This window comes from Bufo bufo, chromosome 1, assembly GCF_905171765.1.
Source record: "Bufo bufo chromosome 1, aBufBuf1.1, whole genome shotgun sequence".
NCBI classification, from domain to species: Eukaryota; Metazoa; Chordata; class Amphibia; order Anura; family Bufonidae; genus Bufo; species Bufo bufo.
Window position 1 is genome coordinate 611,502,849 of NC_053389.1, and position 19,596 is coordinate 611,522,444.

At 45.2% G+C, this 19,596-nt stretch overlaps 1 protein-coding gene across 1 annotated transcript in view; it reads left to right on the forward strand.

Annotated features, from left to right (window-relative positions):
• Positions 1-19,596, forward strand: part of VPS13C (vacuolar protein sorting 13 homolog C) — a 352,162-nt gene that overhangs the window by 147,503 nt on the left and 185,063 nt on the right. Inside the window, exons 22-24 of the mRNA XM_040413678.1 lie at positions 357-474; positions 5,241-5,376; positions 9,743-9,836. Coding sequence (XP_040269612.1) covers positions 357-474; positions 5,241-5,376; positions 9,743-9,836 — 348 coding nt within the window. The remainder of the gene's footprint in view (positions 1-356; positions 475-5,240; positions 5,377-9,742; positions 9,837-19,596) is intronic.

Consider the following 19,596-nt stretch of genomic DNA (forward strand, 5'->3'; position numbering starts at 1 on the left):
ACAAACTCCATGTTGTCCTTGGTCAGATCCCAACGCTGCAAGGCACCAGTGCTAACCGCTGAGCCACCGCGCTGTCCTTTTGAAGTGCAGTGAGTGACATCTACAGCAAATACGCAGCAAAATCTACAATGGAATTGCGGCATACTGTGGTATATATTACTGCCATCTCACTCAGATGTTGTCATGTTGGTATTACTGTCCCTAATTGAAACTTTTTTTACCCTTGAATATCAGCTACTGTTTGGGGGAAAAACTACTTTAGTTTTTTTGCAGCTTCATGCCTGTTTACTTGAGTGTAGTTAATACGTCTCATATTGTTGGTAGATAATCTTTATATTTCTGTTTTCCTTTTAAAGGCCAAAACTGGAAGACCGCTCGAGGGCTAAATTCATCACCTCTTCACATTTTGCAGCCTCTAGATATTGAGTTGAAAATTTCAAAGGCTATGGTAGAGCGAGACAGTCGAATGCCTAGGTAAGAAATATCTGACATCATGCTTTCAGTTTTTATGGCAGTCAACACAATTTTGATTCTCTTTATGTATTTACATTGCCATTTTGACACATTTGAAATTATATTAATATATTTTCACAAGTGAGAATTGGAAATACTTAAAGGGGTTTTCCATTTCCACTTTTGGGGGGGGGGAGTGCGTCTTATGGGGTGAGAAATAGGGTATACAATTTACTTACTAATGTATTGTGATTCCCAACATTGCCTCCTTTGGCTTGATTTCAGTTTTCCATCACATTATACATTGTTTCCAGGGATTACGACTAGAGATAAGTGAATTGAAGCTGAGTAAGTCGAATTAGTTCCAAATTTCAGGAAAAATTTGATTCTGAACAAATGCGAATTTCGTGGTAATGAATCGCAATTTTTCCTAACATGGTGGCTAGCCGGCTAAAATGGTGGCTACACGTGTGAGGACATGGGGCAAGGAACTCTGGGAAGGCGGGATGACCCATAATGCCATGCATGCAGCCAATCAGCAGCCAGCCAGCCCGGTCATGTCACAGCCCTATAAATACGGCGGCCATCTTAGAGTCTGCCATTCACTATCGTACTTTGTTCAGGGACAGACGTGTATGCAGGCGCTAGGAAGAGTGAAAGAAAAACGAATTTTTAAAATAATAAAATAAAGGAAATAAGTGATTTACTAGTGCAGGGAAAGGATAGTGAGAGTAATCATTTCACAAGCAGGGAGAGACGTGTGCAGATGCTAGGGAGAGTCATAGGAAAATCCTCATTGTGAAAAGAAACTATTTACAAGTGCAGGGAAACATTACATGGGGATCCAGATAGTCTCATAATACCTCTGTTATTACAGCAATTAGTTATTGGGGTAAAAGTATCTCACATGGATTCATCCGTACATCACCTATAACGCTAAAAAAAAGCTACCAAGCAAGTAAATATTGTAAATTTAAATACTTTATTAGAAATACATATACAACACATTAATTATATTCTAAAATACAAAAAGCAGCAACCATGAAAACACTGGAGTGTATCAGAAAATTAAAAGGTAGACTCCAGACCACAAGGGACTAGCGTACTAACAGATAACAGCATCAATATATGGGGCTCATATAGCAACCGTGCATCCATCAATTGCAATCCACCGCACAACACTAAAGACATGAAGGGTGGTGATATTCCTATGCACATCCAAAGTGTAATGCTGCTAAGGGAAAGATCACATCAGATAAAACATATTACTGACCCAGTCTGGAGCATCCATGTTCATCAGAACTGCCCATTTTTAATGACATTTTTTTTTTTCTTAACCGCTTTACGTCCGGCCATAGGATATAAACGTCCTATGGGTGGACCTCCTATTTCTGAAAGCACGTTTTAGAACGTCCTTTCAGAAATAGCAGCTGCACGCTAATCGTGCAGCTGCTGATCGGGTTGCCCGCTGTCAGTGACAGCAGGGCAACCCTAAGACAAGGCAGGGACAGTGCCCAGGTGTCCCTGCCTTCCAGATCGCTGCAGACACAGCGCTCACCGAGCGCTGTGTATGCAGAGGAGGAAGCGCTATGCGCTTCCTGTTCCGGCCCAGCGGTCATGTGACCGCCGGGACCGGAGAGTGCAGGGGCCGTGTGAGGTCTCTCAGAGACCTCGATCAGCCCTGCTCTGAGGCTGTACAGCGCTGGATTGCTGCTGTACAGCCTCTGTAGGGGTGTATTTGTCCTGTAACTGGGGCTACTATGTCAGCCCCAGTTACAGGAGAAATCAACAGTGAAAAAAAAAAAGAAAAAGTGAAGTAAATGTCCCCCAGAGGTCTTGTATGACCTTATGGGGGACGAAAAGTGTAAAATAAAATAAATAAAAAATAAAAGGTTGAAAAGAAAAAGAGAAAAAAGTTTCACATGTAAAAAAAAAAAAGTAAGTAAGGAATGAAAAAAAAAAGTTAAAAATAGAAAAAATAAAATAGACATATTTGGTATTGCCGCGTCCGTAAAAACCAGCTCTATAAAAATATCACATGACCTAACCCCTCGGGTGAACACCGTAAAAAAAAAAAAAAAAAAAACTGTCAAAACAAGCAATTTTTGTCACCTTGCATCACAAAAGGTGCAACACCAAGTGATCAAAAACGCGTATGTCCCACAAATAGTACCAATAAAACCGTCACCTCATCCCGCAAAAAATGAGCCCCTACATAAGAAAATCTCTCAAAAAAAAAAAAAAAACTATAGCTCTCAGAACATGGACACATTAAAACATAATTTTTTTGTTTCAAAAATGCTATTATTGTGTAAAACTTTAATAAATTAGAAAAAGTATACATATTAGGTATCGCCACGTCCGTAACAATCTGCTCTATAAAAATGTCACTTGACTGAACCCCTCAGGTGAACGCTGTAAAAATAAATAAATAGAAACTGTGCTAAAACAACCAATTTTTTGGTCACCTTGCCCCATAAAGTGTTAGAATGAATGATCAAAAAATCATATGTACCCAAAAATAGTACTAATAAAACTGGCACCTTACCCCTAGTTTCCAAAATGGGGTCACTTCTTGGGAGTTTCTACTGTAAGGGTGCATCAGGGGGCTTCAAATGGGACATGGCATCTAAAAACCACGTGGAGTTCCTTTTCTTCTGCGCCCTGCCGTGTGCCCATACAGCAGTTTATGACCACATGTGGGGTGTTTCTGTAAACCGCAGAATCTGGGTAATAAATATTGAGTTTTGTTTGGCTGTTAACCATCGATGTGTTAAAGAAAAAAATTGATTAAAATGGAAAATCTGCCAAAAAAGTGAAATTTAAAAATTTGATCTCCATTTTCCTTTAATTCTTGTGGAACGCCTAAAGGGTTAACAAGGTTTGTAAAATCGGTTTTGAATACCTTGAGGGGTGTCGTTTCTACAATGGGGTCATTTATGGGGGTATCCACTATATAGGCCCCACAAAGTGACTTCAGACCTGAACTGGTCCTTAAAAAGTGGGTTTTGGAAATTTTCTTAAAAATTTGAAGAATTGCTTCTAAACTTCTAAGCCTTCTAACGTCCTAAAAAAATAAAATGACATTTCCAAAATGATGCCAACATAAAGTAGACATATGGGGAATGTTAAATAATAAATATCTTGAGGTATCACTTTCTGTTTTAAAAGCAGACAAATAGAAATTTAGAAAATTGCGAATTTTTCAAATTTTTGGGTAAATTTGGGATTTTTTCATAAATAAAGGTGAAATATTTTGACTCAAATTTATGACTATCATGAAGTACTATGTGTCACGAGAAAACAATCTCTGAATGACTTGGATAAATAAAGGCGTTCCAAAGTTATTACCACATAAAGTGAGATGTCAGTTTTGCAAAATTTGGCCTGGTCAGGAAGGGAGCAAATGGCCCAGATGGCAGGTGGTTAAGCCATTTGCCATATGGGATAAATATAATATTTTAATAGTAGAGTCGTTTTTGGACCCGATGATGCCTGTTTTTTTTATTATTATTTTTTGGGAAAATGGGTAATTTGAACTTTTTTATATTTTCTTATTTTTTAGATTAAAAACTTTTTAAACTTTTTTTTTTTTTAAGTCACCCTGGGTGACTAACTAGCAAGCATCAGACTGCCAATTGCATTCTGTGATGGGTATTTATCTCAGCCGGGGAGCGTTGTTACGGATGCAGGAGGGAGCGTCTGTATCGTTCAGATGCTGTGGTCAGATTTGACCACAGCATCTGAGGGGTTAAATTATGTGATTGGCTGATTGCATACATTCGCTCCAGGCTTTTACTGTTTGAAACAGCAGAAATACAGCGGCTATGACTCCTGTTGCATGTGCGGGCGGGCGCCATCTTTAAAGTGGCATCTTCTGCCGTACATATACCTCAAGGGGTTAAGTCTGCGAGCAAAATTTTGAATATATTTATATTAGAAAATTGTATAATTTCCTATTCTCTAAACAAATATAATTAGAGCAAAGGATGGTAGGGCACACCAATATTCGGTACCACACGGATGGTTAATATACCAATATTTTATTTATTAGTGATATAAACTGTTGAATAAACATACATAAAATGCAACACTCTTAAAAGTAATAAAATACTAAAAATAGAAAAACTATTGAATACTATAAAAGCCAATATAATGATAATAGTATAAGTTACTTTTAAGAGTGTTGCATTTTATGTATGTTTATTCAACAGTTTATATCACTAATAAATAAAATATTGGTATATTAACCATCCGTGTGGTACCGAATATTGGTGTGCCCTACCATCCTTTGCTCTAATTTTATTACTGTTTTTTGAGGATTGGGTGAATCCTCTTGGTAGGTGCACCCATTTCCATTCCTGAGCATTAGGTTACGACGTCAACCCCCTAAAATGAAGATGGAATGGTAATCAACCACAAATTTAGCTTCTCTCACTTTCTACAATCCGCTTTTATCAGTGGGAGAGGCCATTTCTGGTCCAGGGGAAATGTAGCATTACTTAAAGGTCATTAAAATGAGTGTTTATTCCAGCCCATAGAGGTTTAACCCGAGTGGGGGGATAGAACATACGGAAGGGGGTTATCTTTAATAAATACAATGAAGGAATGACTACACCTTGGAATTTTTTTTCTGAAACTTTGTAATTTAACTAGTTTACGTTTTTCACCTAATTTTTTTATTTTTTATTTTTTGTTGATGCAGCGGTTCTTCCGCATGGTCTTAGTTAGAGGGAGACGTGTATCTGTTACTAGAGATTGCTAAAGCTCATTTGCTTTGACTGTAGGTTTAAGGTGTCTGGAGAGTTGCCATTGCTGCGTATGAAGATCTCGGACTATAAAATCCAAGGTGTGTTTGAACTGGTTAACAGTATTCCGCTTCCCCAGTCTCCGACTACTACCCCAACTACAAAGGAGAAAAAGGTAAGTCATTTCGCTGTTCTCTAGACATGCTCTTGGGTCAGTGTTTGTATCATTTGTGAAAACTGGTCCATTCAGACAGCCTCTTTTTCCCAGGGTTTATTGGGACACACACAGCAAAATGGTAGAGGCTTGCTTCCGTAATCAAAATAACAGTTCATGGAAATAATAAAGAAACGGTGATACAGACTTCTCACCAGCTTGTAGGTTTTCACCTAGAGATTTCACTCTGCAAAGTGGTCCATAGGTTTTTCTCTCAGACCAACACACACCCACTGCTCTCTGGCAGCTTGTCTCTAAATTAGTTTTTCTTTCACCTCTTTGAGGTAGGAATACCCGGGATGGAGTATGGGAGTGACCTTCCCACCCAAACTCTTCAGTCACTCCTAAACCCTGGACCCAAACTCCAGCTACCACAAACTCTGTGATCTAACATCACTGGTCATAACTTACCTCTGGGATTTACATCACTCAGTGATACATACCTGCCATCTATGACTTCACCCATTGAATGTTTACATATCCCATCCCCCCTCTCTGCCCAAAGCCCGCAACAAGACAGTGGACTCTTAAAAGGGTATCTGCATTGATATGCAATTTACCTGGCCTGTGTTCTACCACATAATCAAAATCCTGTATTGCCAGGAACCACCTTGTTACCCTAGCATTATTTCCCTTGTTTTGACTCATCCACTTCAATGGGGCATGGTCTGAGACCAGTCTGAACTTTTTGTCCAGCAGGTAATACCTTAGGGACTCTAGGGCCCAGACGCTCTCGTTCCACAATAGAGTAATTTCTCTCACAGGAGTTCAGTTTTCTACTTATACATGACAGGATGCTCTTCTCCATTAACTTCCTGGGACATAACAGCCCCTAGTCCCACCTCTGATGCATCTGTCTGCACTATAAATTCTTTAGAAAAATCTGGCGCTTTCAGCACTGGTTGTCTACACAAGATGGATTTCAGTTCCACAAATGCCTTTTCTGCCTCAGGGCACCACCGAACCATTACCGACTTTTTCCCTTTTGTGAGGTCAGTCAAAGGGGCTGCAATAACGGCAAAGTTGGGCAAAAATCGACGGTTATACCCCACTATACCTAAGAAAGCCCTCACTTGCTTTTTTGTAAGAGGCCAATTGGCTTTGGGTTTAATCATGCCTCTTCCCACAATGTAGCCCAAGTATTTAGCCTGCTCCATACCTATGGCACACTTCTCTGGGTTGGCTGTAAAGCCCGCTTTTCTGAGGGAGTCTAGGACGGCCTGGACTTTACTTAGAGGGCTCGCCCAATCCAGGCTATAGATGACAATGTTGTCTACGTAGGCGGCTGCATATTCTCTATTCTCGAGCAATAGATTTAGCGGAGGAGTTTCGTAACTGCACTGACTCTGGGTATCGGGTAGTATAATCGAGTACTACTAAAATATACTGGTGTCTCTTAGACTATTTGTCTAATGGTTCCACTAAGTCAATGGCGATCCGTTCAAATGGTACCTCAATAATGGGAAGGGGCAGTAAAGGACTTTTAAAATGGGACACCGGGGCCTTAAAGGGGTATTCTCATCTTAATGATCACTGTTAAATCTGTTAATGATTTGACAGTGATCATTTTTCTAAATACATTTTATTACCCAATTCCCACCCTTTTTTAGAAAATAAGTCCCCTGTTACCTGATGTTGTCTTTGGTCTCCCCTGGTTACGGCCACCTCTCCTGTCAAATCCTGCCTGGCCGCACTTGCGCAGAAGACTGAAGATTCTCTCCCGGCCGGGCCGCGCAATGTCCTGAAGGCGCACGCCGCCGCGCATGCGCCATGATGACTTCTTCCTGGCCAGTATAGTACAGAGCCGCGCACGCCGGCTCTGTACTATACAGGCCAGGAATAAGTCACCATGGCGCATGCGCGGCGGTGTGCGCCTTCAGGACATTGCGCAGCCCAGCCAGGAGAAAATCTTCAGTCTTCTGTGCAAGCTCGGCCCGGCCGGGAGAAGAATCCAGGAAGGTAAGTATGAAAAGGAAAGATGAGAATACCCCTTTAAACTGGCATGTAGGGCAGGATTTACAGTACTCAACTATTTCCTTAACACCCCGGCCAATAAAACCTCTGAAATATCTACTCCCGGGTTTTGTCTGTACCTAAGTGACCCCCCAATACATGAGAATGAGGCAAGTTTAGCACCATTTTTCTATAGGGCCCTGGAACCACTAATTGTTCTATCACCTCATTGTGAGCTTTGGCAACCCGATATAAGAGATTGTTGTGCATTTCAAAATACTCGGCTCTTGGGAAACACCATTTATAATGGTTACATTTGCTAGGACACCTTACAGACTTCTCACCAGCTTGTAGGTTTTCACCTAGAGATTCCACTCTGCAAAGTGGTCTTGTCCATGGGTCTTTCTCTCAGACCAACACACCCCAACTGCTCTCTGGCAGCTTGTCTTTTAATTTAGTTTTTCTTTCACCTGTTTGAGGTGGTAACACCTGAGATGGAGTATGGGAGTGACCTTCCAACCCAAAGTCTTCAGTCACTCCTAAATCCCGGACCCAAACTCAGTGATCTAACATCACTGGTCATAACTTACCTCCGGGATTTATATCACTGAGAGTAGCAGCCTCAGTGATACATACCTGCCATCTATGACTTTACCCATTGAATGTTTACACATTTTACAGTTATTTCTTACTCTTTTTTTTTTTTTTAATGCAATGTAACAGGAGGTGTGAAAGCAATGTCAGGATTACAGTTGCAGCACTGTCATGCTTACCTGTGTGAATAGGCTTACATGTAGCATTTTAGGCACCAAAGGGTTATCGAGGAGAAATATGAGGAAGGCTGAATTAGGAGATTCTGGATATGATTAGTGCAGACCTCATGTATACTCTGTAAAAGGTATAGCGTTATTTATGAAATAAAAGAAAAAAGAACCGTAGTGGTTTCATCTTTTGTTTCAAAGATATTGCAGTTTGAACCCATTTGTTCCATGCTGCACACTATGTAAAAACTGCAGAAATGGAGACAGCGTCTACTGTATGTTCTGTACTGCCCAATAGGCTCCTGTACTGAATATGGAATTCCTAGAGATTTGCTATTAACACCTTCAAACCACAATACTACCTGAACTGCCACAATTAAAACTGTGATGGGGGAACACAATGTGTGCTACATTAGCTTTTCTGTGAAATAGGACCAAACAGGCTAGCTTCACTATCCGTGAGCTTTGGGTGTCCATGACCCTGTCAGTGGTTCACCATTTCCTTGGACCACTGCGTACACTCCACAAGACCCATTTTGAAGATGCTCTGACCCAGTTGTCTAGCCATCACAATATGACCCTTGCAAAAATCCCTTCGCTTGCCCATTTTTCTGCCTTCTAACACATCACTTTCAAGAACTGACTATTCACTTGTTACCTAGTATATATCCCATCTTAGGGGCCATTTCACAAGATTTTCCACATCATCTGTGTGTTTAATGTTATGGCTCATCATTGTGTATGACTGCTCCACATTATTACTTTTAATCATTAAGTATATCAATAATATGCAAAATAACAATATGTGGCGACCATGAAGAGGGCCAGGAAGTAGAGACCAGTGGGGGAAAAGTGAGAAACGTCTGAGATGGAGCAGTGGAGGATCGGAAGTGACATATAATAATAAATAGATCTACATTTATTTATTTTTTTAACTAAAGATCAAAAGTCAAGTTAAAAGGTATTTATGCCACATGTGAGGTTTCTTAATTTTTTTTAGTTTCCAAGTTTTTTTTAAACATTTGGCCACTGCTAGAAATTGTTCTAAAGTTGCAAAAGAGGCTGTGCACCTCCCGCAGTCCATCCCCTGCTTCTTCCAGCATTGCGCTCCTTTCCTCCCCGCTGGTCCTTTTTATATAGCTCCAGCAGTTACATGGCTATGTGACTATTGCAGCAAATCACTGGCCACAGTGGCATATGGGACAAGGCCCCAAAAAGGTCAGGTATGCCATTCTCTGGGCTATCCTACCTTGCAGTGGCCCCTTTTTTCCAGGAGTGAGATTTTTCAGGGAGTTTCTTACATGTGTAGACTGTTTAGATCACATACTGTTATGTATATTGGCGGTGCCATTACATTTGTCACCTCCCATGTAGATGCCTTCTTACTGTCAGCATACAGAAACAAACTAGTTTGCATTTAGTTGAAATTGACTTCTGATCATGTCCATCTGACACATGCTTTATTACAAAAGAGACTTGTGATAGAGTAGTCTTGTGGATTAGTATGGGCATATAGTGCCCTGCTACGTAATTCTAGTCCTTGGGAACTGATGAAACAGCAGCTTTGTATGAAGTAAAAAAATTTATATTCCTTCTGTTCACAAATTTTTTAGATTCCAATTGTCCCAATTTTGACTATAAGACCAGAAAACCTTTTCAAAAGAGATATTGAGAAGTCATTATTCTTGGAGGAAGGATCATCATCTGGTAAGTGGAATACATTGTCCATTCATGTTATAACACATGCTGGGCTACATTAGAGCTGCATTTTTTAGTTAAAGATTTGGTTCAGTGGTATCTGAAGTTCTATTGATGTTTGTATGTATCTGTCGACATCTGTACATATCGCATGGTCATCCAACTCCTAATGGAATTTTAATTTTAAGGCAGGTTTCCGTTACTTACATATCCATGGCCTGTCCATAAGTAATAAATATCAGAATGTTGGGGGTTCGGCGCCGCCACCAATCGGCTGTTTTGAGCAGCCAACATTGCTGGAAACTGGATAGTGGACGGAAGCAGGAGTGTGTACTGCAGCACAGCTCCTATTGAATGGCAGCTGAACATGTGTACGGCAGCGCCTAAAACTACACAGTGGACAGTCTTGCATCCATTGCATAGTTTCCAGTGCCAGCGGCTTTCTGTAACAGCTGATCAGTGGGACGCTGTGTGTTGGATCTCCATTGATATTATATTGAGAACTATTCCTTTAATACGAGACAGGCAATGTTCTGATTTTCAAATATAATTTCTCCAAAATATTCAGTGAAGGCCATTGTTTAATTTTTTTCCAGCAAACAATAGTGTATGCAAAGATAATAAACTTTGTAATGTATCTTAAAATAATTAGATATTTTTATAAATGAAATAATAGAGAACCCCTCTTTTTCCACTTGTACACCGCACTTTCCCCCTATACTTTGGTTATTCACTGTAAGAAGCTCTGCACTCACTTAAAAAGGTCGTCGGAGCTTCTCACTGAAGGACTTTTCACAGAACAGCATAGAGACTGAGGAGGAAGATGGTGGTGGGGAGCGTGTCTACACGCACTCACTTGTGTCCAGTGGCGTACATAGAGAAGTGAGGGCCCCATAGCAAGGATCAAACCAGGCCCCCACACAGATCAGAAGAGTTTCCCTTGGGCCATTTTTCCACTGCTTTATTTGCTAAAAGTTTTTCCTTTAGAGCAGGGCTGTTGTAAAACTACAATTCCCACCATGCCCTGCTGTAGGCTGATAGCTGTAGGCTGTCTGGGCATGCTGGGAGTTTTGCAACAACTGGAGAGCCGCAGGTTGGCCATCCCTGCTTTAAAGGGTAGAGTCCTGACCAAGTTTTCAATTTTAATAGAAAAGGAGATAATCTCAACTAAGACTGGGCCCCATAGCAGGCGCATGGTCTGCCGCTATGGTAGTTACAACCCTGCTTGTGTCCCTTCTGGAGGAGAGCTATTTTGCCTGCTGAACATGTCATTTTCTAGTAAGTAGTAGGTAGACTACCTCACTTCAGTACTTGCGATAAGTAGAGTCCTTCATTTGTGGTTTGGTTCACAGTACTGTCCTGTGAAAATCAGGACTGTTGTCAAGCATAGTAGTTAGGTTTGTCAGTTCTGCTTTCTCATGAGTGATCAGATAGTTGATCTTAATGTAGAAGCTGGGAGAACATAGGGAGCTCACCGAGGCTACTGATCAGAATCATCGGCTAGTTTATTAGGTGGTGGCATAGAGCCGTGGGGGATAGGGTGCAATGCCCCTGAATGTGGGAGAACATCTAGCAGCTAGTGCCTCCCCCCTTCATTGAAGCTCGGCTCAGGTAAAAACCAACAATTCTAGATTGAGCTTACTGAGGGGAATATAACCATAAAATGCATTATCAAGTTGATAGTGTGGTTAGAAATGCAGCAAATACTCCATACACCCGGCGACTTATTCTGCAACTTCTTATGGATTGAGAGGTAGCTTCAAATGAACGAAGGCCTGTTCTCTTTCACACTAGCAAGTTTTCCATACGGATGTGATGTGTGTTGCTGACTGCATCCCAATTGATTCCTGACCCATTGATTTCAGTAGATTTGTATACTTGGGCATAGTTTTCAGGCATCATATCTACGTTCAGGGAAAATCGCAGCATGTTCTATATTGTGTGTTTTCACGCAGCTCAGGCTCCATAAAGGTAAATGGGGTTTGTGTGAAAAACAGAAGGCATCCGGATGTGTCTTTCACTGATGGCTGCTAGATGCTGAGTGTTATTCTTTAGTTTTTCTTCAAGAGCTTGAAAAACAGATCAAAAATTGCATCTATGCCTAAAAAACTGAAACGTTGAACGCAATCACAGACAAAACTGATTAAACTGGTGTGCAAAACTATCATTTTGTTCCCTCCCTGAACAGAGTCAATCTGTATCGCTTGTGTGAAATGACCCTAAAAGTCCTTTTCTAACAAGCAAGAAAGAGCTGGATTAATGTCTTAGCAATGTGGGCTGTAAACCTAACTAATCTCATTGCTCAGTTTACATGAGATGACTCAGTCTTTTATTGTCTCTTTTATCCCTAACAAGAAAGATGAAAAGCTTCCAATCCTCCCAACAACTTTTATGAGAACATAGAAAATCTTGCTTACAGAAGTGTACAGTGATCCCTCAAGATACAATGGTTTCAGGATACTATATTTTCAACATACAATGGTCTTCTCTGACCCATCGTAAGTTGAAACCAGACTCAACATACAATGTCTCAGACCCAGATCCAACCAATCAAGGCCACTTCTATGGTAAAATAGCTGTATACATTGTTAGTTAGCAGCCATTCCTGACTGTTATATGTAAGGACTTGTCTTATCCGTCTTAGTTATCTGCTTATTTTTCTAAAATCTTAATTTTCTCTCATCTTGGGTGACATTTTGGGGCTTTGAAACCGATTACTCAACTTACAATGGTTTTAACATGCAATGGTCGTCCTGAAACCAATTAATATTGTATCTTGAGGGACCACTGTATACACACTTTCTTTGATTAGTCTAAAGAGTTGTTCATTTTTGGCATTTTCTTTTTTGAAACAATGTTGTCTGGAAATTCAACTGAGACTTGCTACGTAGCAAATGTCTTGTTTATAGGGTCAGGTGAAAGGGACAAGAATGATAAATCTATCGCGGCATATTTACCATTGAAAATGCCCTTCTTCTTTTCACGTAGTTTGGTAATGCTTGAGATCTACAGTACTACTGGATAGTACCAGTACACAAAGATAAGGCTTTGTATGCATCTCCCCTGCCACTCCAGTCTCTTGACACTTCCTTGACAGCTAACTACCATTCGTTGCAGAATAGAAAACAAGGTAGTGTCCTGAGTGTTGCTGATAAATCCCCCACCAACTAGCCAATAACCCAAGGGCACTGCCTCTCGAAAGGGTTTTATAAACTTTCAGTTTGTATAGTATAAGCATAGAGCCCTACTTGTGTAACTCCAGCATAGATCAGTAACATGAGGAAACAAGTTTTCTCGCCCAATTTCCTTGGGGGACACAGAAGACCTTGGGTATAGCTCATCTCCCTAGGAGGCGTGACACTAAGTGAAGACTGTTAAGCCCCTCCTCCACAGCTATACCCTCAGCCTGGAGAGAGAGACTGCCAGTTTTTTGCTTAGTGTCCAAGGAGGCAAGACACTCCCTGCTCTGCAGGGCTGCTTTCTCCTTGTTTCAATTTTAGATTTTTACTTTTTTATTTTCTTTTTGTTCCAGATCATCAGGGATAACAGAGACGCACTAGACCTCTCTGTTCTCCCGGGGTTGAGCTGCGCCAGTGCCGGTCACCCGCACTGCTGCCTCCCCCACAGAAGGCAAGGTGGACCAGGGCAGCCCAGCTCCCCTGCATCCCGCCAGCGCAAGGGTCGCCCGCACGCCAAGTCCCTCCCCCGGCGTCCTGCCACTACGGTGCCAGTAGCTGAAGGGGCGACCCTGCTGGAACGGACCGAGGGTGAAGACGGCTATGGTGAGAGATTGGCTTCTCCAGCCCTACGTCCCCCCCCTCCCCCCTCGGTCTCCTGCGTGCCTGACCCTTACCTGGGCCTATGGACCCTTCTGTCCCTGCTAGACCTAGGCTGGCCCTGGGCTGCCGCAGGTCGACATCTGCTCCCTCTCTCCTGGCCTCCAGGACATTGGCACCCTTGTTCCTACAAGAGGAATGCCTAGGGAGCTGCGGAGGTCCGCACCTAGCTGCCCCTGACGGAGGGGTCATGCAGGCGTCCCACCCTCACAGACCCGGTCTCAGGGTCCCCCTCCCTCTTACCGGCCACTACTTCAGGGCCAGAGGGCCCGCGCCTTGCTGCCACTGACCCTCCCTGCTCTCACCGGTCCAGGGGAAAGGTGGTTGTAGCTGCCGGCAGGGGTGAAATCATATGGAGCGCTGTTCTAGGCCAAGGGCCCGCTCCAGGGGTAAAATGGCTGCCGGGTGCAGGGTCCTGACTTCCGGACACCTGGGTGGGCACCGCGGCCTGCAAAGGAGCGCTTCAACAGCCCCGGCTGACCGTCGGAACCTTCCGGTCGGCCGGGCGCCGAAGTCTTGTGTTCCACTTCAAGACGATCCCGCTCTATCCGGGTCCCCGGCTCGCGGGGTGGGCACCCGCGGCCGGTATGTGCCGCTCCGTAGGCCCGGCTGGTACTTTAGGTACTTGCGGCCCCGGTCAGCCGGGCGCCGCTAAAAATTTAGGCCCCGGCTCTTCCGGCCCGCGGGGTGGGCACCCGCGGCCGGTATGTGCCGCTCCGTAGGCCCGGACGCTACTTTAAATACTGTGCGGCCCCGGTTCGCCGGGCGCCGCTAAAAATTTAGGCCCCAGCTTCACGGCCTACTAGGCCGCAAAAATTCAGGCCTCTGTTGGAGGGGGCTGGAACTTCTCCAGGCGCGAATTTTTCCCGCCTGGAGGTTCCCCCGCCCACAGAGGATAGGCCTGTATGGGTGGATCTGTGCCCTGTAGGTGGCATCTGCCTCAGTGAGGCTGTGTGTTTAAAAAAAAAAAAAAAAAAAAAAATATTTATTATATATATGACTTGTGGGCTGCGCAGGACGCTGCAGCCTCATCTCAGAGTGCTGCCTGTATACATGCCCCCCTTCCATAGGCGGCATGGTGTCGCGCTCCCCGGCTGCGGCGCTGCCAGGTTCTTTTTTCCCCTTCTGGGGGTTTTTTTGCCCTCTCCGCGCTACGGCGCTGGTCAAGGTGCATGCTTTTTTCTGTAGGCAACATTCGTCACCCTCTCCAGTTATGGTGCCTGCCATGTGCAGGACCCCCCTCCTGGGCGGGATACTGCACTCTCCCTAACTGCGGGTTGGCCTTGTGCATGATCCCCCTTTCTTTGGCGGCCTACTGCAGTTTCTCCGGATACAATGCTGGCCATGTGCACGACCCCCTTACATAGGTGGAACACGGCACTCTTACTGGATTCGCTGCTGGCCATGTGCGTGCCCCCCTTCCATAGGCGGAACGCTACACTCTCACTGGATTCGTTGCCGATCATGTGCATGACCCCCTTTTTAGGCGGAATACTGCACTTTCACCGGATACGGTGCTGGCCATGTGCACGACCCCCTTCCTTAGGCGGAACTCTGCACTCTCACTGGATTAGCTGCCGGCCATGTGCGTGCCCCCCTTCCATAGGCGGAACGCTACACTCTCACTGGATTCGTTGCCGATCATGTGCATGACCCCCTTTTTTAGGCGGAATACTGCACTTTCACCGGATACGGTGCTGGCCATGTGCACGACCCCCTTCCTTAGGCGGAACGCTGCACTCTCTCTGGATTCGCTGCCTGCCATAGGCATGACTCCCTTCTGTGGACGGCATTCGGCACTCTCACTGGATTCACTGCCAGCCATGTGCATGACCACCTTCCATAGGCGATATGATGTACTCTCATTGGATTCACTACCGGCCTTGGGCATGCCTCCTTCCCGGGTGGCGGCATACATACACTCCCTCGGTCGGTGGTTGTTCTCTCGCCTGTACATTGTTGGCCATGTGCATGACCCCTATACCCTTTTCTGGGCGGCATACTACGCTCACCAGATACGTTGCTGGCCTTGAGCATGGCCTCTAACATGGGCGGAACGCTTGCGCTCCCCTTGGATACGGTGCTGGCCTTGGCGTGACCACCCCTCATTCCATGGGTGGAATTTTGCACGCTCACAAGATTCAAGGCTGTCCTTGTATGTGCTGTACTGGACTTGCACATGTTCCCCTTCATTGGCGGAGTAGTTACACTCTCACGAAATTTCGGTGTTGGGTGAATTGTCGCACACTCACTTAATGCTAGGATAGCCCTATGCATGTCCCCCTTTTCCCTAGGTGGACCTCCTGCGTTTCCGCTGGATACTGTGTGGCCATGTGCATGGCGCCTTTCTGGGCGAAGTATGGTATGCCCTACTTCTCTGACGTAGGTCCGGCCTTGGGCATCTCCCCCTTTTTGGGGCAGGCCTTTGCATTCTTGCCCACTGCAGTTTGCCAGGTACATTTCCTCCCTTTCGGGGCGGTCAGTTTGCGTTCCATCGCATTCCATATTAGTCTTGTGCATAACTCCTTTCAGTTTGCACTCCCGTAGATACTGTGGCACTCTGTGGCTGGCCCTCTTCGCGGTGTTATATTTTTGCAGTGAGCGGACGTTCTTGTGCGTTGTTTGGGCCGTGTATGCCTTCTCGTCCTGTAGGTGGGTTGGCCTTCTCACTGCTTACGGGGCTACTCGTACGTAGCCTCCTTCCTCCTGCGACATTCTTTTTCTCTTGGGATACGATGATTGCCGCAAGCCTTGCACTATTCTCTAAGGAGATCATTCTGGTGCAGTGTGGTATGATTCTTTCCGGATTGGCGCCCTCGGTGCTTCAGTCTGATCTGCTACCAGGTTCGGGCGCTCTTCTTGGGGAGGTCACCCAACTTCTCTTGGGTGCTCGCTTATACAGGTCCGGGGGACCTCCACCTTGGGTTCTTCAGGGTATTCGCCTTCTGCGTGGCGGTGAACCGGGCGTCTCTGTGTAGCGGTGTTCTGCTTTTGAGCTGTCCTATGGCCTCTCTGTTGCCCACCCCCCCTTTTTTTGTTGGAGGGTGTTATACCGGCCTCTGTCTCGCCTGCCTTTTCTCGCCGGCTCTGTTTGACTCCCACTCGGTACAGATCATTCCGATGTGGCGTCTGTTCCGGCCACGCTTCAGAGGCTGTTCCTTCACTGCCCTTCCCTCTGGGGAGAGCATGTTTGTTCATTTGGATGGTTATGGTGTTCCTTTTCAGTCTCCCTTGTCCACACTGGCTGTACTAGCTGTGTGCCTAGTTACCGGGTCTACCGCTTTCTGTCCTCCCGCTGGGTGCAGATTGCGTTTTTTCCATTCTAGGCAATGTTTCGGCTTTGGATTCACCTTCTCGGTAACTTGGGAGGACTACCATTTGGTCAGGATTGTCTTTTGATCTCCCACACCGGAACTGTAGTCTGTCTTCCTGTGGTGGCTACATTGGCTTCGGCTTTAGCCTGTCTTGTCCTGGCGGTTGCTGGGCAGACCCTTCGGTTCCTGTCCGTTTGTCCTTCTGCTTTTCCACTCTGGGGGGATACGGGACAACCTTGCTCGGGGGGCCGACGGGACCAGTTCTACCGACTGTTCTACCCGTGTTACTGGTCCGCGCCTGATCATTGGGTTTTCACCCGCTTGCCCAGGCGACTCTAGTGGGCTCGCTAGTGTTCGCTTCTAGCCGAGTTTTCGTCCAGGATCTGTGGTAGGACTTAGGGCTTTACCTGGGGTTCTGTGGGAAGCTGGGCGTTCCCCCACTCTGCCTTTCTCCATGGTTCTGTCTTTCTCCAGTCCGGCCTGGACCTGGGGCTGGGACTCTGTTGCTTGAAGTATCAAGTGTCATTCCTGTCCTTCCTCTTTCAGCGTTCCCCGTCCCTCTGGGCCTGTCAGGAACTTCTTCCATGGAGCGGCTCTTGGGTTCCTTTGTACTGCCCTCCGGTACCGTCCTGGGAACTACATACTGGGCTCTTGGCGCTCCAACTTTTCCTTGGAGCCGTTACAGAAGTTCTCTCTACTCCTTCTGTCCTGTACGGTTGGGTTTTCTGTAGCCATCGTGTCTCTGACGGGTGCCTGAGTGGCGGCCCTTCTTGTTCCGAGCCTTCTGTCTTCCCCCAGGACAGGATTGTTCTCCATTCCGTCTCTTCCTTCCTTCTGAAGGTGGTATTTGTCCTTCATTTCATTGAGGCAGTCGTCCTCCCCTTTCCCCCCCCCCCCCCCCCCCGGGAACGGACACTTCACCGATTTGGACGTTGTTTGGGCCTTGCAGTTTTTACTTGGAGATCTCCGACTCTTGTCGAGTTCGGTCTCTTATGTTTCCAGGAGGTCCGAGCAAAGGGTTGACGGCCTCCAGGGTGGCTTTCTTCCGCTTTCTCAGAGTGGCTCTTGTTGTGGTTGCCGCACCAAGGGCAGGGTCCTGCTTTTGGTGTCACCATTCATTTGGCCAGGGCCGTCTGTTTTTTCCTGGGCCGGAGGCTTTAGGCTTCGGCCATCCATTTGTGCAAGGCGGTCACTGGTCTTCCTTGCACACCTTACCGAGTTCTACAGGGTGCATACGCGGGCTTCGGCGTATGCTGCCTCGGGCCGCCTGGTCTGCAGGCGGCGGGTTTTTTTGATGCCTTCGGGTGCTTCGCCTTGGTGCTGTGGTCCCTCCCCCTTTGGACTGCTTTTGAACGTCCCAAGGTCTTCTGTGTCCCCCAAGGAAATTGGGCGAGAAAACGAGATTTTTGTATAACTTACCAGTAAAATCTCTTTCTCGCTCTTTCCTTGGGGGACACAGCACCCACCCATTCTTTGTTCTTCTCTGACTGTTTCCGAGTTTGTTTTACCCTTAGGGTAGTTGGCTTGTTGGTTCCAATTTTTTGGACTTTGCCTTTTCTCACTACTTGGACACGCAACTGGCAGTCTCTCTCTCCAGGCTGAGGGTATAGCTGTGGAGGAGGGGCTTAACAGTCTTCACTTAGTGTCACGCCTCCTAGGGAGATGAGCTATACCCAAGGTCTTCTGTGTCCCCCAAGGAAAGAGCGAGAAAGAGATTTTACTGGTAAGTTATACAAAAATCTCGTTATACCTCCAAGGCGGCATTACTATATGGTAAGAATCTTGTAGTTTCCCTCCTTTACTCAAGCAGCAGTTGCTAGATCATATGCCACTAGCTTTAGTGTTGTCCTCAAGAGTAATAATTACATCCAGGTCCTTTGCCAAGACACAGAAAATGTACTCTCATCTTGGGTTATAGGACTTGTCCTTGGCTTTACCAACTACAACAGTAACTCTTCAATCCAATACAATGGGCATCATAAAGTGCAGTGATTATCAAAATAGGTCAAGCTGTTGGTACATGGCAGTGATGGCTAACCTTCAGCACTCCAGCTGTGGTGAAACTACGTCTCCCAGCATGCTGATCACAGACCAACCAAGAATGGATGCCGAGACTAAAGAACATCCGTGGATGTAAAGCAGGATCAGAAAAAATTAGCCTCATAGAGTGACAAACTTCAGAATCCCAAATTTGAAGAATTACCAATACAGTGTCCTGGAAAATTCCATCACATGGGTGGCATGGTGACATAGTGGTTAACACTTTTGCCCTACATCACTGAAGTCCTGTCTCTTCGCATGTAAGCCAAGGTTAAGGGTTGTATTAGACTTGTTGATGGTCGGCCAGATTATTGCCAATGAGCATTCGTTGTGCCAAGTCCTTGTTAACTTGCTGGCCATAGACATGCAATAGCTAAGGCTACACTGTGACTGCATTACAACTAGTGAAATGTTTTGGATTTCTTTAGACTGGCAACTTGTGGGTTGAAAGCTTATCTAATTTATTTTCACCAGTTGTGATGCAGGCAGCTCTTCACTGTGATGTGAAAAAGGGGCCCAGCCTAATCCTTAACCCTCCTCCCATAAGCTAGCAGGTCCAATAGGAGAAGTCACACTTTT